The 25,690-nt window shown below is 38.1% G+C and overlaps 1 protein-coding gene across 8 annotated transcripts in view; it reads left to right on the top strand.

Moving 5' to 3' along the window:
• Nucleotides 1-202: 202 nt before the first annotated feature.
• The window catches only part of mtss1la (MTSS I-BAR domain containing 2a), a 31,052-nt gene continuing 5,564 nt past the window's right edge, over nt 203-25,690 (top strand). For 4 of the 8 annotated variants that reach the window (XM_048168541.1, XM_048168540.1, XM_048168535.1 and 1 more), the window contains exons 1-8: nt 203-725; nt 5,662-5,723; nt 6,146-6,219; nt 21,361-21,445; nt 23,127-23,218; nt 23,309-23,383; nt 23,880-23,888; nt 24,884-25,065. In XM_048168541.1, the coding sequence (XP_048024498.1) occupies nt 654-725; nt 5,662-5,723; nt 6,146-6,219; nt 21,361-21,445; nt 23,127-23,218; nt 23,309-23,383; nt 23,880-23,888; nt 24,884-25,065 (651 nt within the window). In that variant the 5' untranslated portion in view covers nt 203-653. Of the gene's footprint in view, nt 726-5,261; nt 5,556-5,661; nt 5,724-6,145; nt 6,220-21,360; nt 21,446-23,126; nt 23,219-23,308; nt 23,384-23,879; nt 23,889-24,883; nt 25,066-25,690 lie in introns of those variants that run through there. The other 4 variants (XM_048168537.1, XM_048168536.1, XM_048168538.1 and 1 more) reach the window with 4 other exon arrangements.

Genomic DNA, 25,690 nt, shown 5'->3' with positions numbered 1-25,690 from the left:
GACAGTTAAAGGGTTAAAAATAGTGCACTGTCCATTTAATGGCCTGCAGTGGCAGCTGTGCTGTTAACTTTGTCCCTGCCACACAAAGACACATTAAAGCTACTTTAAAGGACCACCATTCAATTGTCCTCTCCCTATACACGCACACATCAACTTGCCATATGTCTACCCATAAGCCCCGCCTCCATCCCCAAAGATCCCGCCCACCAACCTGGAGGATCGAATATCACGTCCGTCTTTCGCTGCATCACTCGACTCCTTCTTTCATCCCAAATTCGCTGTTACAGTGGCAGTGTTTAAGCTGAAACCTCGCGGATCTGACAGCACAGATTGTTAGTATGATACACCAATCGTCCTCTGGATCCTAGACCGGGGGTTGGGAGGGGAGAATCAGATCTTTTGACCCCAGCCATCATTCCCTGGATAACGGGCACAGAGCCACCCGACAGCCTCAATTGTTGTTTCCTTTTTTTGCCGACATCTGCTGCATGTTGCTCACATTTGCATCCGAAGCAACAAGAGGTCTGTATATTAGGGTGTAATGGAACACTTTCATCTCAATCCCTGAAGACGAAATCAGCTTATTTGGATCAGAAGATTTAATCTATTTTGTTCATTCACTGAGCGCGTATAACAATCAAGGGCTTGGTGACATGATGGAGAGTGTGGAGAAGGAGTGCGGCGCTCTGGGTGGATTGTTTCAGGCGATCGTCAATGATATGAAGGTACTAGCACTGTTTTATTGATGCAGATATTTAGCAAAAAAAGATGGTTGTGTTTTACTGCCTTTGTTTTCATTAGGGGTCCAGCTGCCTGCACCACTGATGCTGTGATTAATGACATGGGGGTCTCAGCATGGAGGGCTTTGTTGTGAAATGAGAATTCAACCCTTTTGTAGAACATTTTTAAATGTTAAAGCAAATTTTTGTGCTGTCTGTTTGAGATAAATACAAATAATAGGCCTACGTAAAAAGACAGAGAGATTTTGTCCCCCACAGAATATAGGTCTAATTAGTTAGAAATGATCAAAAATCTTCAGAAATTATTTTTCTTCAAAATATAGAGGTTTTATATGAAGCATGGGCACCACCCACTTTTAAGGCGGCTTTAACAGAAATGTAAAATTATGTTTTGATAGTCAAGTGACCTATCGCACTACTGTCTGTTATTGCATGTTTAGAGAGGCTCATATGTAGTTTGAATTTTGCAAGAACCATATAATCCCATTTTAACCCAATTAATTTTACTTGACATAGTCACAGATTTGAAAATGGTGCACTAAAAGTCTGCCTAGCTATTAGTTGTCCAATGACCAAAAGACATTACCACTATTTTGAACTCGAGTCTCTCCATATCTCTCATGTTGACCCTCTATCATATTGATGATTTCTGAAAGCAATGTTAATGTGCAGGGATTATGCATGGCTCATAAAGAGATATAAATGCATCAGAGTGAGCTTAAATGTGGAGCTCAGCTAAAATCTCACTTGCTCAGAGCCGTGTTGTGATTTTCAGTGAAGTAAAAAGAATCAAAAACATTATGTAGAATATTGACATTCATGCATTTAGGAAAGCATTACATTTAGTTATGTCAGAAGAGAAAAGTTTGTAATATAGAAACCAATTCAGGCTATTTAAAATATGGGATATTACAGTGGCTAACCTTACTAATATCAATAAGAGATATAATATTACATGGCATGTAAATATTGGATTTCTTTATTTGCGCTATTTATTCTTATTAATTTATTTCATTACTTTGCACTATTTTTTTGACTCACATATTTTACGAAGAGACATTTGTAGTGATATTCCTTAATGAAGACAAGCCAAAATCTTATGTTGTTGTGTGAAATGTCATTAAAAACCCACAAAAATAAGGTAATAAAAATGTCATTGAAAGATCCCAGGTCTTTGCACAGATTTGTGTGAAATAAACTGAATCTGTTCCCCTGTAACATGGCCATCTCTCAGATATGAGCTCCTTTTCCTTCAACTATTTGCAATTTTTTCTTTTTTTGGAGTGCTTTCCAGCCTGTTGCATTGCTGAAGCAGAACCCTGTGGTTGTACGTACTGTTCCATAAATGGTTTCCATGTTCTCATGCGGCTCCAGTAGTGAATGTTATTACTGAAAGTTGGCATTTGAGTGAAGTTCAGTGGCCAGATGCCAGATCTGGAGTTCGTATATTGTGAACGGCTCCAGACTTGGCACAGGTCCAACCCTGGCAACGTTCAGCTTGTTTGACATGCAGTATATCAACACTTGTAAAGAGGGTGCAGCCGGAGAGTGTTGTAATGTCAGAGATGATGTGAGTAGGTAGGGCAAACTCCTCTTCAGAAATTTGCATATTGCATAGCATATTGTAGCATTTCATTACTCAGTGATTTCACTTGGCAGACCAAGGTCTATAAAAGAGTTTACAGCTGTGGCCAAAGGTTTATGACAGCTATTTTTGTTTGAATAATTTGAAATGAAAATACAGAAACAGGCTTTTTTCACTTTCAAAATAAAATTAAATAGAATAAAATTAATATTGAATTAAATAAGTAATAATAATTACTCAGTTTAAAACAGTTCATGGTAACACTTTAAACATTCTACTAAGTAACTTTGGAACTACATGTCAACTAACTATCATTAGAGTATTAGTAGACTGTCTGCTTAATATCTGCTAACACTTTATTTTGATGGTTCCACGTCAACGTATTTTACTAACCCGAACCCTAACACCTAACCCTAACCTAACAGTCTACTAATATGAGAGTTAGTTGACATGTAGTTGCAAAGTTACTTATAGTTAGTAGAATGACTAAAGTTGACCATCATAATAAAGTGTAACCCAGGTCATTTCATAAATGTTATGTATATTTTTTTGTAATTGTGTACTTTAAATTCCTCCAGTGTCAAAAATTCTGTCTGCACAAATTTTAAGCGCATTTTTAATTGATTTTTTTAGGATTTTCAAACGTTTGGTGTTTGTTTATTTTAGCTTTTGAGTTGTGACTGTGATAGCCTTCATGAGTACAGATAATCTCAAGGGCTGATATGACAAATTGACCATACAAACATCATTAAGGTCAGTTTCATTCTTGGGTTGAAATGTTAGGGCTTTCTGTCATCTTGTTTAATGTGTTCATTGGCCACAGGAACTTGCATGGAGCCTAGGAAATAACCACAAAATTTGGCTTTTCTTCAAATTCTTATCTGGGCTTTGTAACTTATTCCAATCACAATACTATTCTTCTTTCATCAAAAAAGAGCAAGGCATTGATATTATAATGAATATATATATATATTTTAAATCTAAAAAGCAAAACGGTTATAAAATGATGCTCTATTTTCTGATTAAAACTCTGTAAATATAATGAGATGATCATATTATTGACTTAAGCTATTGTCAATTACGGCCTATAAGTGAATTGTTCACGGTATCTGCAGACTGTTCTTAACCTGCAGCAACCTTATTTGTTCATCAGTTTTAGTCTCAATCTCCTTGTGTCTTTCTCATCCTTGTTCCCTGAAAGCTAATTAACCACCTGTGGGTTTTAAATATAACTGCCTTTGACTGTTTAGAAGAGTTGGAGTTAGAGAGTCGAAATCATTTTTCTTGTTGTGTGCATTTACCATTCAAAGGTTTGGGGTTAGTACGATTTTTTTAAATGAAATACTTTTATTCAGCAAGGACATATTATATGGATGAAAAAAGTGACAGTAAAGACTTTTACATTGTTAAATATTTAAAATAAATGTTATTCTTTTGAACCTTTTCTTTATTAAATAATCCAAATGATAATGCTAAGAAATGTTTTGCATCAAATGAGCATATTAGAATGATTTCTGAAGGATCATGTGACACTAAAGACTGGAGTAATGATGCTGAAAATGTAGCTTTGCCATCACAGGAATAAATTACAAAAGAGTTTTTTTAGTTGTAATAATATTTCACAATGTTACTGTTTTACTGTTGATCAAATAAATGCAGCTTAGGTGAGCATAAGGGACTTCTTTCAAAAACTTTAAAAAAAAATTGTGTGTGTGATTGTGTGTAACTAATGGTGTAATTTTAGGTGCACAGTGGGCAGCAGAGCAGAATTAAGTTTTCTTCCAAAACACAAGAAAACCTAGATTCCAACATCAACAAACAAAAAATCAGACTCCCTTGCTTTAATTTTTAAAAAAGAAATAATAAGAAACCACTGTTTACAATAGATGTCTTAGGTATTCTACCATGTGGTTAGTGTCTTTCCATCTTTAGCGGTTGTATCAGCAAACCCGATGCCAGAATTCTGCAGTTTTTAACACAAATGTGTATAGAGACAGAGGATTTTCAGACACATAGAGACCATGCAAAACAACCTTATGCCAACCTCTCCAGTTTTTTAACAAGAGCTGGCAGCACAATTTTAAAAAGATTCTTCTTTCCTGTCTCGTTTATTAAAGACAGACTTTCTCTTTAATTGATTGAATTGAATTGTCATCATTTACATACCCTCGTGTCTCCTCCAAACCTGTATTGCTGGTAATCAAACAGTTTTGGTGCCCATTGACTTCCTCAATTGTATGAAAACAACAACACTGAGACATTTTTCAAAATATCCTCTTTTATGTTCCAAAGAAGAAAGTAAGGGTGCGTTCACACTTGTCATGTTTGGTTCGATTAAAACGAACCCTGGTGCGATTGCTCGGTTAGTGCGGTTCATTTGAACATATGTGAACGCTTCCAAACGAACTCTGGTGCGGTTCGAATGATATATGAACGCAACACGGACCAAAGACATGTAACCGAACCAAAAACAGGAAGACGAGACCCTAAAAAGGACAGAATCCTCACGCATGTCGGTTTTTCTCATCATAGTCGCGAGTTTGCCCATCACAGGCATCAGACGCGCGTCTCCACGCAGCAGATCGTTTGTGTGTGACGGATGGATTCTCGCCGGTGTTTTGACTACTTTACACATTTTATAAGCTCTTCACGAGTTCCCAGCTGGCCAAAATACCATCACATGCAGGCTACGCACCGCTACGCACACACAACGAGCACATTTACCTCAGCACACAGCATTGTTTTGGATGTTCGGTAAGTTCCGTCTCAAAATAGGCAATACGTCATAAAATCCGACCAATCACGTTGTGAATGTATCCCTACGCCTTAAGGTTCGGTATCTTTTGGTTCGGTGATAAAATTGCCAATCTGAACGCTAACCGGACCAGGACTAAATGTTTTTTTTTTTCTTCTTTGGTCCGGACCAAATGAACCAAACGAACCGAACTACAAGTGTGAACGCACCCTATACAGACATACATTTTCGGTGAACTATCCCTTTAAGAAGCCTATAGTGAGGACACCAGCATCCTATGTTGGGGCACAACATATGCTGGTCTTTTAAACAGCATAGGAAGCTATGATGACAGACAGGGTCAGCACACCTGGATGAAATTTAGCTGGTGTTTCTGTCGAGAATGTTCTTCTAAAACAGATGGAAGAGTGTCATGACTGTTTGTATTCAGCGAGACATCTGGTCCTCATCTGAAGTGCTTTGCTCTCTATTTGTGGTACATGGAGTTCTGAACGTGTGTTGGGGTACCTGTTTGTGTGCAGTTCTGTTTTGAGGTTTATGTCCTGACTAACTCTCTTATATGTGTCTCTTCCTTCCTGTAGTATTCATACCCGGTGTGGGAAGACTTCATTGCAAAGGCCACGAAACTACATTCCCAGCTAAGGTGATTAAACACTTCAGACATCCTTATATTGATTATTTATTTTATCTTTTTGGAGATATTGATCCTCACCTTATAGGCCCTGTCCCAAATGTCATCCTCAACCCTTTGCGGCCTATATTTTGCCGCATGAGCTGTTGGGTTATAGTCCACACCAGTGTGGAATCGACAAAAAGTCGAATAGCCCACGTGCGCACCCTTCTGAATCATAAAATGACAAACGGGACACCCTGAGGTCTCATGGACTTCACGGATTCGCACGAGCGAAGGCCATGAGACCGTAAGTCCACATCAAGCCCTCCATTCGGTCCTTAATCTGCATTCTCAAGAAGTGAATCAAGTGATTTTCAACAGGTCTGCCTGCTGTTCTTAATCAGCACTGGCGCTGATGACTATAAATGTTTTGCTGTTTACTCCCTTCACAGAACCACAGTGTTGGCGGCTGCAGCATTCCTTGATGCTTTTCAGAAGGTGGCAGACATGGCAACCAACACGAGAGGTACATTTTTTCAATTAAAAAGTTGAGGTCACAATGATCAATATTTTGGGGTTGCAGATGTTTGTTGACGTTGTTTTGGGAGACTATAACAAAGTTTTGCATAAGGGAGTTTGATTGACAAGCGTTCTAACCAGTCATAACGCTGAATCCGCCATTTTGTCCGACAAAGCAATCAGGTGTTAGAAGATTAACCTTGGTGGACTTGAACTTGAAAAATGGTGTGTACTGACATCTTTCCGTGTTTGAAACAACATTCCTTCTCATGTTCATTCATGTTTATTTGATGCTACAAATGAACTAGTAGGAAGAGATGATCGGTTCGCGAGCCGCTTGAGCTGAGGCACTACAACAATCTGTCACGACACATTATAGAGCCACAAAACGTTTTTTTATTGTTCAAATTCCTTAAAAAATTTCACAATTTGAAAGCTGGGACTTCGTTTAATATCACAAGTAACCTGCTCTGTCTCGTCTGTTGATGTGTTGTCAGTGTCCTCTTTGCTCCGCAATGTATTTTTCACTCTGTGTGGCGTGACGGCGCCATGGCTTGTCAGACAAAGCAACAGTAACTATGGGGGGCGGGTCTTTGCGAAGGGTCAATTACATTCCAAAATATGCCATTGGATGGAAGTTGGAATTGGTGTTGCACAATTTGGAGAGAAAAATCTAATTGCGATTTTTCTGGAAAAATTGTGATTGCGTTTTCAAATGCGATAAAATTTCCAGCTTTGCTGTGCTTCTTTGTAGGTTGCACAATTTGGCCAACATTTTGTGATTTAATGTGGCTATTAAAGGAATAGTTCACCCAAAAATGAAAATTATCATATAATTTACTCACCCTCAAGCCATCCTAGATGTATATGACTTTCCTCTTTCAGTCGACACATTTAGAATTATATTAAATAATATCCTGGCTCTTCCCACTTTGTAATGGCATTGAATAGGGCCTGAGTTTTTGAAGCTCCAAAAAGCGCATCCATCCATCATAAAAGTAATCCATATGACTCCAGTGGGTTAATAAATGCCTTCTGAAGTGAACTGATGGGTTTTTGTAAGAAAAATATAATCACTGGCTTCCGGCAATGGCCATACGCGCACTAACGAGAGAGTTACGTGGTTTTTCGTGAGAGGCGTCTATTCTCACATAAGCTTATGCTACGCCTACGTCGGGTCAGAGGTCACCGCCAGAACTCGACTCTCTCGTGAACGCACAAACAAAAAAGATAAACAATAAAAACAAAGAGTGTTTAAGAAAAGTAATATAATAATAAAGTTTATAAAGACTTTATTTCTTCATTTTCAAATGTTAAACCATCAAACTTTTATTTTGACGGAAAACCGCAGGGAGCCCTTAAGGTTTCTCTTTTGTTGATTAGTACATATCATTACAAGGATGAGACGATGGTTGGCGTATCCCAGACAGAAACATAGTGTGGCCCAGATCAGGCCCACATTTGGTACATGCGGATAACATGCGGATCAGATGTGGACTGACACTTTGTTGCTGTCAGGGATGTTGCATTTCCAAATGCTCATTAGAGTGACCCACACTCAGATCAGATGCAGAGATTTGTGTAGAGCAGCATTTAAGGCTGATTTATACTTCTGCGTCGAGTGTACGCCGTAGCTACGGCGTAGGCTGTGTGTACCACGCATAGCCTATGTGCACCTCTTCAAAAATGTAACAATGCGTCAATTCTACGTGGACCGCAAGCGCTGTGATTGGTCTGTTAGAACCCTTCCCTCAGGTCGAAAAACTGCCACGGAACACTTGGAGAAGAGCGAGCGTTTTCAGCTTCCATAGGAATGAAAAAATGCTCTGTTTCAGGGGACACATGCAGTCATACTGCAACAAAAGTCGTTATCTATTTGCCGCTTCTCTGCCACTTCTATTTGTAAGCTTCTCTGACAACGTACATGACAAGCTGCTTCTTCTTCGGCTTTTGCCTTGATACGCAACATGACCACGGACACTGCCTACTAGTGGTCTGCATGCACGTCGACGCGGACAACGACGCAGAAGTATAAATGAAAACAGACGCATAGCCTATGGCGCTGAGGCTCCGGCGTAGGTCCGACGCAGAGGTGTAAATCAGCCCTTACTGCGAACCAAGCTGTCATGACAAAACACCAAATCATGAGCTGCTCACGAGTAAGAACACAGTGCCATGCTTCACTCTGAAACATGCAGATTAAAAATTAATTAAATCACAGGCTCTGTGATTTGATAATCGCACTGACATATTGCACTGTTGTTTTAATTCCAATTAATCGTTCAGCCCTAGTTGAAAGTCATGCTTAAATACAGTATATGAATACAGCAGAAAGGTCACTATGAGTTTGTTCTGATAACTAGGAAATGGCTCGCGAGTCATATTTCATCATACTTTAATTCTGCTTCTAGTTTGGCTGCTATTGGATCTCTGAAACCGAATCCTTCCTGTGCCATCAAAATCCTCTAGTTACTGCCTGCAGGGAGCAGACAAGGCCAAACAAATCTAGTCTTCATCAACACAGTTAAAGGATGTGGGTCAGGCATAGCTGTCGGCCTAGAGCTGAATTACTCATTTGAGTCTGTCTGGTAAATTGCACCATATGTACACTAGCGCTGAATGAAAATATCATGGGTGGGTTTGTGTGTATTAGCGTGTGTGTTTACTGACAAACCACATTGGACAAAAGGCACGGTTGCTATTGGCTACCAAATCTGCAAGGTTACAGCACTACCTCTCAGATACCAGACAGATATAAAAAAAGAGCTTTAGTGTGGGAGAGAAATTATGATAGAATAGTTTATTTTACACATCGGTCTATGATTAATAGTTTTGGTTTGGGGTTAGACAGGCTTAGTATATGTGGACTTTAATGGATTGAAGATATATAGAAGATATATATTTTTTGCTTTTATATATATATTCAATCTAACATATATTGCTTAAAATATATTTTGTAAAAATACATTTCGTATTACATTACATTTTGGAAAATACATTTTAAGCATTTAAGCAAATAAATAAATAAACATTTTACATTTTGTTTACATTTTACAACAAGTACTGAAGTACAAAATTTGAAATTAATATATTTGCCAAAAAAATATGTTTCTTAAGCCACAAATATTTTGCATTTTTTAAGCATATATTTTGAATATATAGCAGCTGGTTAAAAATGGCACACTTGCAGTGATAAGAAATTAAGGGACACTATAGACTAGAGTCTGTAGAGACAGACTATATCCAATTTTATTTTGTTTCAGTCTAGTAAAGGCAAATGCAAACCTACCCACCTATCCACCTTCACCCTTCTGCCCAGTTCAGAATCATTACCAGATGCCAGTGAACCAGATTGATTCCATTTGTCCTGCGGGAGCGCTTTGTTCTGCACCGGACTCCAAGCATACAGCACTGCCATAAATGAGTTCAGTGAACTGTCAATACTTTCAGTAGATTGCTGTCACAGGAGCATTTTCACCTCTGACCTTGTCTGGACGTTGTTTATTACTTTCTGTTGATATAAAAGTTAAAAGTTGCACCATAGTGTATCAAATGATTTTTGCCCTATTTTCAAAGGAAAGAATTCATTACAAGCTTCTCACTTTAGTTTTTTTTTTTTGGTTTCCAGTAGCTCCACATTGAAATCATATTTAGTCTACACCAATGAGAGGGCAGTATATAATCCATGGTATTAAGTGTCAGCAACAGAGGCATGCGTTCTCTTTGAATTAGGGACAGGCTGGGGGCACTGGCACAGCTGGAGATCTCGCTAACATCAGACGGATTCTCGTCTCACCGGCTTCCAGTGACACACATTCTTCCCCCCATCACCCCAGTTAGCAGGCCCATAATCACACACAGTCCGGACAGTCACATTAACTAACGACCTGAACATGTAAAGTGTTTGAATATAAGTGAATCGCCATCAATTTACAGTAAGGTTCATTGTGTTTATGCAACACTAACAATGAACAACAATTTGTTTGTGTGCATAAAAATTGCAATTTTTTTTAAACAATCTGAATATGTTTACAATCTATACTATGATCTAACCTTATTGTACAGTGTTACCAGTTCACCTTTCAAATTCACCTTCATGATTGCCTGGATGTCTCAGTTTTGACCACTACCCTGCTTAAAAAAATTCAGCATAAATTCCATGTTGGTCTAGGCTGGTTTATGTTGGTTAGAGCTAGTATGGTGGACTAGCATAGTCATGCTGTTTTCAAGCAAAACTGAGCTGGTTTGCTGGTCCACCAGCTCTCCCGCTTCCCATGCTTTGGACCAACAAAAAAGCATCCCATGCTGTTCCCAGCATGCAAAACATACCCTATGTTGGTAAGCAGCAATGCTGGGTTTTTAGGAGGATATTGAGGTTCCATCACCATTCTACTCAGTCTAGAGACTTATTGTTCCATACATGCATTTAGGATTGAAGTTTTGGTCAAGTAAAGGTCAGTTTAAGTTGAGTGTTAGTAGGCTTGCGAATACCAATACAGGGAACGTCAATATGGAAGGAAATTACATACTGCAACTCTCTCTCTCTCTAATACCTTTCTCTTCTATTATGACTCTCTGCCTTTGATAGCAAAGGAGTCCAGCAGTCTGGCTTGTTTGTGATCTTTATAGTCATGGCGTCATGGTCAGCGTTTTTTATAGAGCAGATGTGGGCAGTCTATTAGAGCACGTGTTAGACAGGCGTGGAAGTGTTTGATGTCTGTGTTTGACTTGCATTTGGACGTCTGGCCTCTAAGAATAGCTGCATTTGCTTACATTCACTTCCAGTGATGAATGCTGGAAGAGGGATGTTTACTGGAACACAAGTTAAATGTAATGATACATGCTTTGTTCATCTAGTTTTTTATTAGAAGTTCTTTATTGTTTATATGATGTCAGTGCTTGCACTCTGCATTGCACCACCCCATAGTGATTTAGTTGTGTAAGTGTATAGTTAGTCCTGTGGGTAATTTCTTATGTTGTGAGAGAGACACCATGGGAGATGGTCACAAACCTCTTTATCATGGGATTGGAGTGAGGTGTGTTTTAATGATGGCTCTTGGGTCTGTATTTGTGTGTTTTCCATCCACGCTGATGACAGGCTCTTCTCAGCGTATATATACTGCATGAGTGCATGTCTATACAAGGAAGGAGCTTGGAAGCGATTTCCCCCGGCTTGCAGTGGCGAGGCAGAAACGTGTAATCCTCTTTACCTTGTTCTGACACACAGACTAAGTTTGTGCATGTTAGTGTGAGTGTGTGTCAGTGGGACGCAGTGGGCTGCTAATCTTCCCTGCAGCTCTGGACTGGCAGATGGCATGTATCCGTGCCAGCCATCTGGAGTGTGGGGCATGGGCAAGAATTTGCCTTACTTGGCACCGGAAATTATACCGTCAGATTCACACTTGCTACATTTCACCCATTTCTATTAACTCACCTTTTTATCAGGTCTGTGGGCCCCAAACAGCTCCCAAGTGTTTTATTAAGCACTTAGAATGGTCCTTTGTTCACACATGTCATTATCTTTGCTAAACAGAGGCTTGCTGTGTTTTAGTTATGTATATACTGGTGATTTGTATTTTCCCCCTTTGAATATAATATTTATATAACAAAACATTGCTGCATGCATATTAACAGTAAGTATAAAAATGGATTTTGACCCTAAGATTACCATAATTATTCAGTTACAGAAAGTGCTATGGTTTTTTGGACATGGTCACATGAAACTACCCTGTTTTTTTGGCCATGTACTATGGCAACACCACAGTTTTTTGGACATTCATCAATGCCTTACCATGTAACCTGCTAGTGCATTGATTTTTGTACATCTGAGGTGGTAATACCATGATTTTATTGTATCATGATACATGAAAATGGAAATCATTCAGTATCATGGTATATATCAAACTACCATCCATGATGATATTGTTTTTCAAGCCTGGTAAATGGGGAAACTGTAAAGTTAGACAAAAATGAAGAACCAACAGATGTTAAATCCAACAGCAAGCACTCATTTTACATCCTTGAATGCCTCTTATGACAGTCTTTACCACAAATATTTTTCAGAGGAAACCTGGTATGCATTTAGAAGCCTCCATAATCAACACATTTATTTTGGAGTCAATTATGTTCGACTGTTTAAGCCAATCACAGATGCATGAAAATAAAAAAGTTAGTAATATAACATATAATATAAGATAAAAAAAAGTTATGATATATATATATATATACACACATACACACACACACACACACACACACTAGATTTAAGATTTTTTTGAACGATTTATTTGATTTATTGATCAAAAGTGACAGTAAAGAAATGTATAATGTTACAGAAGTTTTCTGTTTAAATGTAAATATTTCACAACATTACTATTTTGTATTTTTGATAAAATTCAATTCAATTCACATTTATTTGTATAGCGCTTTTCACGATACATATCATTTCAAAGCAGCTTTACAGAGAATGCATGTCAAAATTACAATTTAAAGAATGCAGATTAGCAAATAATGTAATAATTTAGGCAATTAATTTACAAATACTGTTAGCAGTTTAACTGAACGTAGAAGCACTGAGCTCCTGAAAAATGAATTATGAATTACATTAACAATAATTAGGATATAGAAATTGTGTAATGTGCATGTTGATCCAGATGATTGCGTCTTCTGAAGTCCTCACAGGAGTTGGCGCCGTCTCTTCATAGGTGTTGGTCATCTGAGGTCTTCTTAAGGGGCTGGATCCAAACTGAAGCTGAAGTCCTCTCTAGTCACCTCGGGACAGGTGTCCCGAGGCAAAACAGAAAAGCAAATGGAGAATAATTAGCGTAGCTGCTGTTCATAACATTAAGCAAAGATAGTCATGTGCAATTGATCTGATATGAGATGCATTATGTGAATGCTTGGCTAAAGAGATGCGTCTTTAATCTAGATTTAAACTGGGTGAGCGAGTCTGAGCCCAGAACATTATCAGGAAGGCTATTCCAGAGTTTCGGAGCCAAATGTGCAAACGCTCTCCCTCCTTTAGTGGACTTAGCTATCCTAGGTACAACCAGAAGTCCAGAGTTTTGTGATCTTAAAGAGCGTGAAGGATTGTAGGGCGATAGAAGATCAGTTAAGTACACAGGAGCTAAACCATTTAGAGCCTTATAGGTCATTAGCAATACTTTATAATCGATACGGAACTTAATAGGCAACCAGTGTAGAGATGATAAAATTGGTGTTATATGATCAAAAATAAAATAAATGTAGCCTTGTGAGCAAAATTTGTGGTAAGGTGTTCCAATCACTTTTATTGCCACAGGTGTATAAAATCAAGCACCTAGGCATGCAGACTGCTTCTACAAACATTTGTGAAAGAATGGGTCGCTCTCAGGAGCTCCGTGAATTCAAGCAAGGTACTGTGATAGGTTGCCACCTGTGCAATAAGTCCATTCGTGAAATTTCCTCACTACTAAATATTCCACGGTCAACTGTTAGTGTTATCATAACAAAGTGTAAGCAATTGGGAACAACAGCAACTCAGCCACAAAGTAGCGGGCCACGTAAAATCACAGAGCGGGGTCAGCACATGCTGAGGCACACAGTGTGCAGAAGTCGCCAACTTTCTGCAGAGTCAATAGCTACAGACCTCCAAACTTCGTGTGGCCTTCAGATTAGCTCAAGAACCGTGCTTAGAGAGCTTCATGGAATGGGTTTCCAAGGCCGAGCAGCTGCATCCAAGCCTTACTTCACCAAGTGCAATGCAAAGCGTTGGATGCAGTGGTGTAAAACATGCCACAGCTGGACTCTAGAGCAGTGGAGACGTGTTCTCTGGAGTGACGAATCACGCTTCTCTGTCTGGCAATCCAATGGACGAGTCTGGGTTTGGCGGTTGCAAGGAGAACGGTACTTGCCTGACTGCATTGTGCCAAGTGTAAAGTTTGGTGGAGGCGGGATTATGGTGTGGGGTTGTTTTTCAGGGGTTGGGGTTGGCTCCTTAGTTCCAGTGAAAGGAACTCTTAATGCTTCAGCATACCAAGACATTTTGGACAATTTCATGCTCCCAACTTAGTGGGAACAGTTTGGGGATGGCCACTTCCTGTTCCAACATGACTTCACACCAGTGCACAAAGCAAGGTCCATAAAGACATGGATGAGCGAGTTTGGTGTGGAGGAACTTGACTGGCCTGCACAGAGTCCTGGCCTCAACCCGATAGAACAACTTTGGGATGAATTAGAGCGGAGACTGCGAGCCAGGCCTTCTCGCCAACATCACTGCCTGACCTCACAAATGCGCTTCTAGAAGAATGGTCAAAAATTCCCATAAACACACTCCTAAACCTTGTGGAAAGCCTTCCCAGAAGAGTTGAGGCTGTTATAGCTGCAAAGGGTGGGCCAACTTCATATTAAACCCTACGGATTAAGAATGGGATGTCATTAAAGTTCATGTGCACGTAAATTCAGGTGTCCCAAAACTTTTGGCAATATAGTGTATATACATACATACTGTATATGTTTCTGTTATTTATGATTAATTAAAATAAATTATTATTAGTAGTATTAGTAACTAATTAAATATATACTTTTAAATTTGTACATTCCTGTACAATATATGGGTTCGGCAAAGCAAAATGTGTTTAAGCGCCCCAGAAGTACCTCAGGAACACGTACCTCTGGTTGGGAATCAGCTATGGGGAAAAAAGGAAAAGGAAAAGAAGACAAGAAATAGCAGCTGGGAAAAGTAACTGATGTTGTTATCTCCAGCTCACGCCTGACTGAACTACTGTCAACCTTAATAGAGTGACAGATGGACAAAGAGAAAGGGAGAGAGACAGACAGAGAGGAGGGGTCCCTATTATGTCTGTTTTAGTAAAATGTGTGACTGTGTTTTTGCTGGAGCTATAATGTGAAGCACATCTGGACAGGGAGGACTGCGGAGTATTTTTAGCAGCAGTGCTCTATCCCCCAGACAGGAAGTCTTATACAGGCTGTAAACACACATGCACACACTCACACTAAGCCATACACACACATGGGCATCCTTAATGTCCCCTCCTCATGCCAGGAGAGAGTCTTGGGAAGTCTGGAGTAATTGAGAACAGATAGAGTGAAGGCAGGGGGCCAAATTCAGCTTTGCTGTCATTGGTCTTCCTGTCTCTTGTCTTGTTCCATGCACTCGTGTTAGATTGAACGTGTGAGAGCGACTTTGACATTGGTCTGCTGGTTTATTAGACCATTATGTAACCCTCAGAAACTTTCTCAGACGTCTAAAAACGTGAGAAGAGGGGAAAAAGCTGTGCACATGTTTGTTTTACTCATGTGTATTTATGTTTGAGGTTACCGCTGGGTTACATGGATGTGTTTATATGAAGCATTGAGTATGTGATTTTACACTATAGTGGTCCCAAAGAGATGTTTCTTAAATGTAAAGTGAATCCTCATTCGTAAACCAGTGTAGTTTTCTAATGTGGTGCATTTCTGAGTGAAACTAGATATTTAGTGAGAAAAAATGTAGGGAAAGATAAATAGTATTTAGATTTAGATTTAAATAGTATTTTCACTTGACATCACAGTGTTGATGTGCAGAACACTTTCTGGCTAGCTTTACTAACTGCAGAAATTATTTTTTTATTTTATTTTATTTTTTTTTTCTTGTTTTTTTTTTTCTTAGTACATATTTTAAAAAAACATCACAATAAATATTAAGGTCTTTTGAATTTGGCCTTATTTAAAGTAAGTAAACTATATGAAATATTGAATAACAGAATTCTACTGTTATATTATAGCTAATGTAATTATATAATTAAGTTGTAAGAATGCTGAAAAATATTATATTGACCTAAAACCATGAATATAATTTGAGATAAAGTAATCATTTTGGTTGTAACAAATTATTAGTATTTTATAATAATTCTTATTTTATATATATATATATATATATATATATATATATATATATATATATATATATAAATTTTATATATACAAATTATAAGTGACATTAGTGGAAAATGAAAGACTTTTCATGAGAAAATCTTTTTTTTTTTTTTTTTGTAATTAAAGATTATGTGTAATAATAATTATTTACTAAGAATGTGCATTATCACAAATAAATACTGGTCCATTTTGAGTTCATGTTCACTTTAATGTTGCTTAGCAAATTACTTTGCCTTCCCACAATGTGTGACATTTCAAATGATCTGGTGATAATGTTTGATGCAGTTAACAATTTACAATAGGGTACATGTCGAACGTCACATGACCAAACCGAAATACTGGTCTCATTGCATCCGCTTGTCAGAGAAAGTGTTAACAGCAGTGTGAACTGACAGCATATCTATGGACTTTTAAGGTAATCAGCATAACTACCTAGTTCATAGTTATAGGTGTTTTATTCTATTAAATATCTAAACGTTAGTGTGAAGAAGAAAAATATGGGGGACATCAGTTATGCTCATTTTTGCTCTCTCCTTTTAAGTTATCTTGGATAAAACAGCTAATTTTTTCATGAAGCACATACAAAAGACCTAAACCGGAAGTGATCTGATCTGTTTTACAGAATACGGAAGTTACATTGCGCATAACCCCTATAAAGTTCCATTAGTTAGCTACATTAGTTAACATGAACTACCAATGAAAAATGTCTAAAGCATTTATTAATTTGTTAATTTCAACATTTACTACAGTATTAAAATAAAAACCTTAACAAATGGGATCTTATTGTAAAGTGTTACCTATATCTCAGTTGTTTTGTCTGCAGTTTGCATAAAGCAGAACATTCACAGTGAGCTGTTGGTGAGACCAAGGAGAGAGAAGACCATGAATAATCTTGTTTGACTCTCTCATGACAACTGTTGCAATGCCAGCCATTCACAGGCTCTGTTAAGAGTGTCTGCCAACCACTTCTGCACCTGCACATGTATCCATTCAGAGAGAGAGAGAGAGAGAGAGAGAGAGAGAGAGAGGGCACATCTGAGTGGCCCGTGGCCACTGCTTCTCAGTTCAGATGGCAGTGAAGGCCGTTAAGGTTTTGTGTAGTTGTTGAGGTGAAACTCTATTTAGTTTCTTAATGCACATTCTTCATGTTAATATGAGCAATTAATCCATGAATGTTATTCTTTAAAGGTGCCCTAGAATTAAATATTGAATTTATATTGGCATAGTTGAATAACAAGAGTTCAGTACATGGAAAAGACATACAGTGAGTTTCAAACTCCATTGTTTCCTCCTTCTTATATAAATCTCATTTGTTTAAAAGACCTCCGAAGAACAGGTGAATCTCAACATAACACCGACTGTTACGTAACGCCCCAATATTTGCATATGCCAGCCCATGATCAAGCCATTAGACAAGGGCAGGACATCTGGATGTGCACAGCTGAATCATCAGACTAGGTAAGCAAGCAAGAACAATAGCGAAAAATGGCAGATGGAGCAATAATAACTGACATGATCCATGATAACATGATATTTTTAGTGATATTTGTGAATTGTCTTTCTAAATGTTTCGTTAGCATGTTGCTAATGTACTGTTAAATGTGGTTAAAGTTACCATCGTTTATTACTGTATTCACGGAGACAAGAGAGCCGTCGCTATTTTCATTTTTAAACACTTGCAGTCTGTATAATTCATAAACACAACTTCATTCTTTATAAATCTCTCCAACAGTGTGTAATGTTAACTTTAGCCACGCAGCATAGCCTCAAACTCATTCAGTATCAAATGTAAACATCCAAATAAATACTATACTTACATGATCCGATGTACAGTATGCAAGCAGCATGCATGACGAACATCTTGTAAAGATCCATTTTGAGGGTTACATTAGCTGTGTAAACTGTGTTTATGCTGTTCAAGGCAAGCGCCAGCTCCGGGGGAGGGGGAGCACGAGAATTAAAGGGGCCGCAACCTATATATCGGTGCATAGTTAATGATGTTAAAAAAAGGCAGTTAAAAAAATGAATTAAAAAAAATCTATGGGGTATTTTGAGCTGAAACTTCAGACACATTCAGGGGACACCTTAGACTTATATTACATATTTTAAAAAGAAGTTCTAGGGCACCTTTAAGACAAAAAATCATATTTGTAGTTGTGCCTATAAAATAATTTTTAATTCTCAGCTGAGGTCACCAGTGAACCAGCAAGGTCAAAAGTGAGAATTTTGTAAGTTGCATAAAACAAAGATTATTGGAGTATGTTTTACTAGAAAATACTATTTCAGTTTTTCTATATCAAAATTTCACATTTAATTCAGTGTTTGTATTTGTTTTTTCAGTGTATGACTTTCTTCTGCAAAACAAAACAAGATATTTAAAAAAAATGTGTTTTTTGTCCAAAAATTGAAAGTCACTGTGGTCCAATGTTGTTTTGAACCTCGTTGACTTTCATTGTATGGACAAAAACAGCCTTCTTTTGTATTCCACTGAAAACAGCAAGCCATACAGGTTTGTAACGACATGAGGGCGAGTACATGATGATAAAATGTTCATATTTGGGTGAACTATCCCTTTAAATAGCTGTTGATCACATGAGTAGTTCCTCAAGGGTTCACAGATCTGCTAAATAGCTTCCCAGCCGTGGGCAGGTGTTGGAGGGACTGAATGGAGAGTCTGACTGAATGGAGCATCTGAAGCCTCTGGCTCACGTGATCTGAAGAAAGGTTGTGGGAGTCGTGTGTGTCCGGTCAGGGTGGGAGGCCAGGGGACTCCTGGATACAGGAAGTCTCTGAACGCTTTCAGGATGGAGCTGTCAGCTGATCCCTCAAGGGAAGGGAAGAGGATGCTGGCAGGTGTGTGTTTGTGTAGCATATCATCTTGACTGTAGCAGTGACGTTGAGAAGGTCTGTTTTTGAGATAAAAAAGCCTTCGTTTTTGAGCTAAAGTGCAGCTGTGAACTTTGCACTGAGCCATGTAAGTGGATGTGTGTTCGTGTGTGTGCAAATCAACTCAGGGAGAGCTCTGTTATGTCTCAACACCAGTGGCGTTGAACTTGATTTGCCTTGCTGAAGACCTTTAAGAATAGGATGTGAGACGTGCGTGCTCTTGGACAAGCACACTGTGTACTGACAGCAGGCCTTTCTCTCAGCAGACAGACACTATGGGGTGGACATTTGGGTCTGTGCCAATTGGGATACACAGGGATATATATATATATATATATATATATATATATATATATATATATATATATATATATATATATATATATATATATATATTTTTTTTTTTTTTTTGCAATATCATTTCCTGAGTACAGCTCTTCAGACCGAGGATTCAGATGGCTGATCTCTAACCTTCCTTTTCTTCTTACTGTCACCTGGTTTGGCTACCATTCAATCTGTCAGTGTCCCACCCAGTGGGACAAACTGTGAAAAACACTGGTTTGAAGAATTTTAAAAGCTTAGAAATCTTCAAATCTTTACTTTATTTGTATTTGAAGTCATGCCTCTTTGTGATTAGCTCCCATGTTGGAGGCTGTTTGTTTTGAGGGTTTTTAGTTCTGGTGTTTCAGTAGTTGTGTGTGTGCTTCACTGTGTGTGTGTGTGTGGTTATAGGAGGGCAGGTTATTGCCGGCCTCTCCCATTCTCTCCTGTAATAATGGTGTTTAGGAAACATGAGCAGACAGGAAAGGCAGATACAGAGTGGAAGAATGGAGGGATATCCCTTTACCGGGTTCCCTCCTTTTCCCTTTGGACCTGGATGGAGAGATGGAGAGTGCGGCAGTGCTGTTCTTCTGGGCTACTCCAATTTCTTATTGCACACACACACACAAATTTATATTTGGTGTATAAAACCAACAAACACCAACATATTCACTTCTATTAAAACTTTGTGAAGTTGACAATCAGTCCTTTTTCAGAACATTTTTACATTACCATTTGTATTCTTCTGCCATTGCAGACAAAATACACTAGTAAAATATGGAGACAGAGTTTTCTGCAATGCTTATTCAGAGGTACCATAACTCTGTAGTCCAAATCCTGAACAAATGACTCCAATGAGCCAGTTTTTTTTTATTGAATCAAAAACATACGGCGCATCCAGTGTAATTCGACTCCTGAACAAATAACTCTAATGAGCCGGTCAGTGTTGGGGTTAATGCATTACGAGCAGTGTGAGTTATGTAATCAGATTACTTTTATTAAAGTAACTAGTAAAGTAACACATTACCTTTAAATTTACAACAAAATATCCAAGTTACTTTTTCTAATAAATAATGCATGTTACTTTGTTTTCCCATTTATTGACTGACAGCTCTCTTGTCCTCATGTTAAGAGAAATCGGGAGTAAGGAGCAGAGGCGCTGTGTGCACTGAGTAAACATGATGGTTATTGTAGTTCTAGACTAAATGTGAGCCTGCATTTACTCATTGCACTTGCACCAAAACAGATCCAGTATTCCTCAAAATTAATAAAAACAGTAAAATGCAAAATGTATAGACTATTATGCAAACCTGCAATAATATGCAAAAACCTGCAATGATATATATATATATCATTGGCACAGTTATTATTAATTATTAATTAATTATTAAAAAATTATTTACAATTCCCATGTCTAGTTATTATAATCAATCAGATGTTCCCTTATATCCACTGGCCCTTTGAACTCTGTAAGTAGAGACTTTGGCCCTTCTGGCCTGTGTAACCTACTGGCCCTCATACCAGCAGAGTTCAATCTCATCAGATCTGGCTGCGAGATTGGGGGAAATCTTGGATGAGCTGGTTGTGTTAAGGCCCAGGCAGGCTGGGCTTTATAGCTTAAGACCCCATTTTAATTACACTTGGCTGGAGAGGAAAGTTAACACCGCTAAGTAATTGTGTTCAAGGTCACCAAGCGAGTGAGCACTTCTTGATGGATCAGAGCCATGCCGTTTGGGAAGTGTTCTGTTTGTGGTCTTTGAAGTTCTGTCTCTTGTGAATATAGTGCAATTATCTTGTATTTTCACCGACTAAGCACATGTTTTTTTTCCTTTAATAGACCTGCTTTCATGCTTCTGATTAGTCTGCCCCCTTGTGGCCATTTTTATATTTGCGATTAAATTTGAAAAACAAAGTTGTCATTGCTGCCTTCATCTGCTGCCACACAATTTAAGACTACAAACATTTTTCAAGCTGTTCACATGTCATATTTATCTCTTTATTTAACTTTCATTTGTCTTGTTGTCAGGTGCCACCAGGGATATTGGCTCCGCTTTGACCCGGATGTGCATGCGACACCGCAGCATCGAGGCCAAACTGCGCCACTTCACCAAGTGAGTGATCGACCCATCCATGGCATGATTACTTTCATGCCTTGCTCCCCGCCAGTCAGACTGCACTGACAGGATTTTATGTCTGTGCCAAGCATTGATTTTCCACTGTGGAGATAAGCAAACATCCATAGATCAATCAGCCTGCTCTAAGGCTTTAATGTGCTGTCTTCAGAGAGACCAAATTAGCTCACAGCTTGAAGATTTCAAATGCTGACCTTAAAGGAATAGTTCACCCAAAAATGAACATGTTCTCATTATTTACACATCCTCATATCATTCCAAACTACTCATGAACACAAAAGAGTCAGACAGAATGTTCACTCTGCTTCTTTCCATACCTTGATTTCATACAATAACCATTGGCTGTCAAGCCAGTGTATATATTATATATATCTCAGTATATATAAACTCAGCAAAAAAAGAAACATTTGTTTTTCAGGATATTATATTTTAAAGATAGCTTTGTAAAATCCAAATAAGCTTTACAGATCTTTATTGGAAAGGGTTTAAACAGTGTTTTCATGCTTGTTCAATAAACCATAAAGACTTACTGCACATGCGGCTATGGAAAAGTCTTTAAAGGATTAGTTCACTTTAAAATGAAAATAACCCCAAGATTTACTCACCCTCAAGCCATCCTAGGTGTATATGACTTTCTTCTTTCTGATGAACACAATCAGAGTTATATTCATAAATATCCTGACGCATCCAAGCTTTATAATGGCAGTGAACGGGTGAAAAGTGAACAGTGAACAGTGAACGAATTTATGAGACAGTTGTTGTTAGATTTCATTGGTGATTTCAAATATGAAATTTAATCAAAAGCTTGGCAAACAGGTTTAGAGAATTTGATGTTTCCCCATTCAAAGAGATAGGAGCTTCACTTGGATGCCCGAGAGGCGTTTCAAAGATGGCCGCCGAGTGAAATCACTTGTCTTAAAGGGACTTTGATTAAAGGTGCTAAAGAGGATGTTTTGTTTTATACATTTTTGCAATATTACTTGAAACTGTCTTTACTAACTGATAAAAGACTATTTATTAGGTGCACTGAAAGGAATAATATTAATATACATCATCTGTGCACGAGGTAGGGCCTTAAAAACATCAGCCAATCGCGTAAACGATTGGCCCTCTGGCTTGTCAATCACTGCCATGACGTTCCTTGTGAGAGACGTGCGCAGCTGCGCGCTCCAGTAACTTTCCACACTCCAAAGGCACCGCATGCAATGTTTTTGTCAGGAGACAGGAGTAACAACTGCAGATTATGAGTTACCTGCGGTGAGTCCGACATAATGAATCCACTAACACGACACAGCGAATGCCGGTGGTAAACACTCGTGTTCCAATACTCGTGCATGAGTTTTGGGAGGCGTTCCCTCGAAATGAGCTGTGAAGGAGGGGGGTTGTTCTTACGCATGCGCTCATTTCAAAAACTCACTAACAGTCTTTGGTTTCTCAGTCGACGAAAAGATCCTCTTTAGCACCTTTAAGTTCATAGTTACAATAACTTAGGGCACTAAAAAGACACCTAGGGTCCCTGATCACCTGTGTGAACATGCCGTAGTCCTGCTGCAGGGAGGCATGAGAACTGCAGATGTGTCCAGATTACTACGAACATTTGCTGGCCACTGTATTATTTCTGTTGTTTCATTTTTGCCATTTTTTTTTTCTTCATACTAAGTGCTCTAATGGAAAAAATGATCGCCCCACTCCAAGACAAGATAGAGGAGTGGAAGAAAACTGCTGCCCTGCTTGATAAAGACCACGCCAAAGGTGGGACTGACTCATTAGTTGTCTCAAACTTATTTTTTCTGCAATACTAATGTCTCTGTCATGAATTTACACCTTCTTTCTGTTCACCAGAGTACAAGCGCTCAAGGCAGGAGATCAAGAAGAAGTCATCTGACACAATAAAGCTGCAAAAGAAAGCCAGAAAAGGTCAGTCTCTTTTTTCCCCTTCTGTCAGCACAATGATTTCCCCTCTCGCTCACACTCTCTCTGTGCTTTGTTTTTAGCGGATTACTGCATTCAGTATGTTAAAGAATCAGTGAATATGTCTCGTGCTGGGGTCTTTTCCCTCTCTTGCATGCTAACTAATTCTGATGGCAAGATTAATTAGGTCAAAGACAGATTATAAAGTTCAAGTCAGGTCAAAAGGTCAGTAGGTCAGTAGCCCTATTGAATCAGATGACCAGTAAACCATACCACCATCTAGCTTTATTTTTGTTCGCTTGATTTTAAAGGGATAGTTCACTCAAATAAGAATATTGATTTTATTGAAGTCCTTATTTACTCACCTTCATGTTGTTCCAAACCTGTATGACTTTCTTGTATCACATGAGGCAACAAACCTTTGCAATCTCTTCACGGCAATGCTCTTTTTCTCTCTGTCTTTCATACTGTGATTGGCTTGGCTTCTGCTTATTAACTGTAGAACTATCAGGTATGTATTCAGGCAGTTCCTTCATAGTTCATCACGTTTAGCATGACTAACATTGATTTCATTTCATTCGGGGTATTTTGTGTGCATTTCATAAGAATGTTTTAGTGTCCTTTGCGAACGCCCCACGCTGTTCCATTGTTTGCGAAGCGTGCTCATCTCATTGTCATTCTTTCTGCCAGACATAATAAGCATCTGTGTTGTGAAAGTAAATCACAATGTACAATCATGCAGTATTTGAGTGTTTAGATTCAGAGCATCAACTCTTATGTCATTTATTTTCATTATATGGTCATGAAGGTTTTCTTGCATGAAGCCTGACAATGCTTGGTTGCTGTGTTGACATTATCCACCCTATTCTGTCTTCATTGTGCTGACCCATGGGACATCTGTGTTGACATCTACATCAAACATTTCATGTGTTAAAAATGCTAAAATGTGCTTTTTCAGTGCATCTTGGTGTACACTACCGTTAGTAAGTTTGGGCTTGGTAAGATTTTTAAAACAAGTCTTTTATGCACACTTTATTTAATCTAAATTACATTAAAAACATTAATATTGTGAAATATTTTTTTATGTTGAGAAATTAATTTTTTTCCTGTATTGGAAAAGCTGAATTTTCAGCATCATTACTTTAGTCTTCAGTGTCAAATGATCCTTCAGAAATCATTCTGATTTGATCAAGTAACATTTCTTCTTATTATCACTGTTGATATAATAATGTTGTATAATTTTTTTGTGGAAACCGTGATATATTTTATTCAAGATTCTTTGAAGAATAGAAAGTTTAAAATAACAGTATTTATTTTAAATCAACTTTTGGAAGTCTTTACTGTCATTTTTGATCAATTTAAAGCATACTTGCTGATTTAATTAATTTATTTCCCCCCAAAAAAACTCTTTCTTACCCCAAACTTTTGAGCAGTAGTGTAATTTTCCATTCATGGATTGCTTATTCGCCCATGACTTTATTGCCTTTTATCTCTCCTCTCTCACAGTATCTCTCTTTCCCATCATCTCAGGTCGAGGAGGACTACAGCCACAGCTGGACAGTGCCATGCAGGATGTGAGTGACATGTACCTGCTGATGGAGGAGACCGAGAAGCAGGCAGTGCGCCGAGCCCTCCTGGAGGAAAGGGGGCGCTACTGCACTTTCATCAACTTCCTGCAGCCTGTAGTGGTGAGAATGGAAGGCTTTGGGTTTAATGTTACTTCTAGAGGTCTAGCAAGATTATTTTTTCTTTTTTGTGAATAATATATTGTAATTTTTTGACAGAGGATTGAAAATGTAAGCAAGATTATGGCTAGTTGTCACACTTTTTTCTCCAGTGAATATGTCTTAAAGGGATAGTTCACCCAAAAATGAAAATTCTCTCATCTTTTACTCACCCTCAATTTGTTCCAAACCTGTATGAATTACTTTCTTCTGCTGAACACAAAAGAAAATATGTTGAAGAATAAAGGTAACCAAACAGTTGATAGGCCCCATTGACTTTCATAGTATATATATATATATATATATATATATATATATATATATATATATATATATATATATATATATATATTTTGTGTTCAGCAGAAGAAAGAAATTAAAAATAAATCTTTGTTACATTATTGCCTATGACAAAAAAGTAATCTGTTGTGGCAACATGCCCCAATACTACTAGATGCTTGCCAGCCTGCCATTAAAAATCCTAATATATACTTTCCAGCAATATTTAAAAAGTATGAAAGGAGTGCTTGCTGCTATTTAAAATTAAACAGCAAAATCTAATTTAACTAATCAAATATTTAATTAATTA

The sequence above is a fragment of the Megalobrama amblycephala genome, linkage group LG19, assembly GCF_018812025.1.
Source record: "Megalobrama amblycephala isolate DHTTF-2021 linkage group LG19, ASM1881202v1, whole genome shotgun sequence".
Lineage (NCBI taxonomy): Eukaryota > Metazoa > Chordata > Actinopteri > Cypriniformes > Xenocyprididae > Megalobrama > Megalobrama amblycephala.
This window is presented reverse-complemented; position numbering and strand designations above follow the sequence as displayed.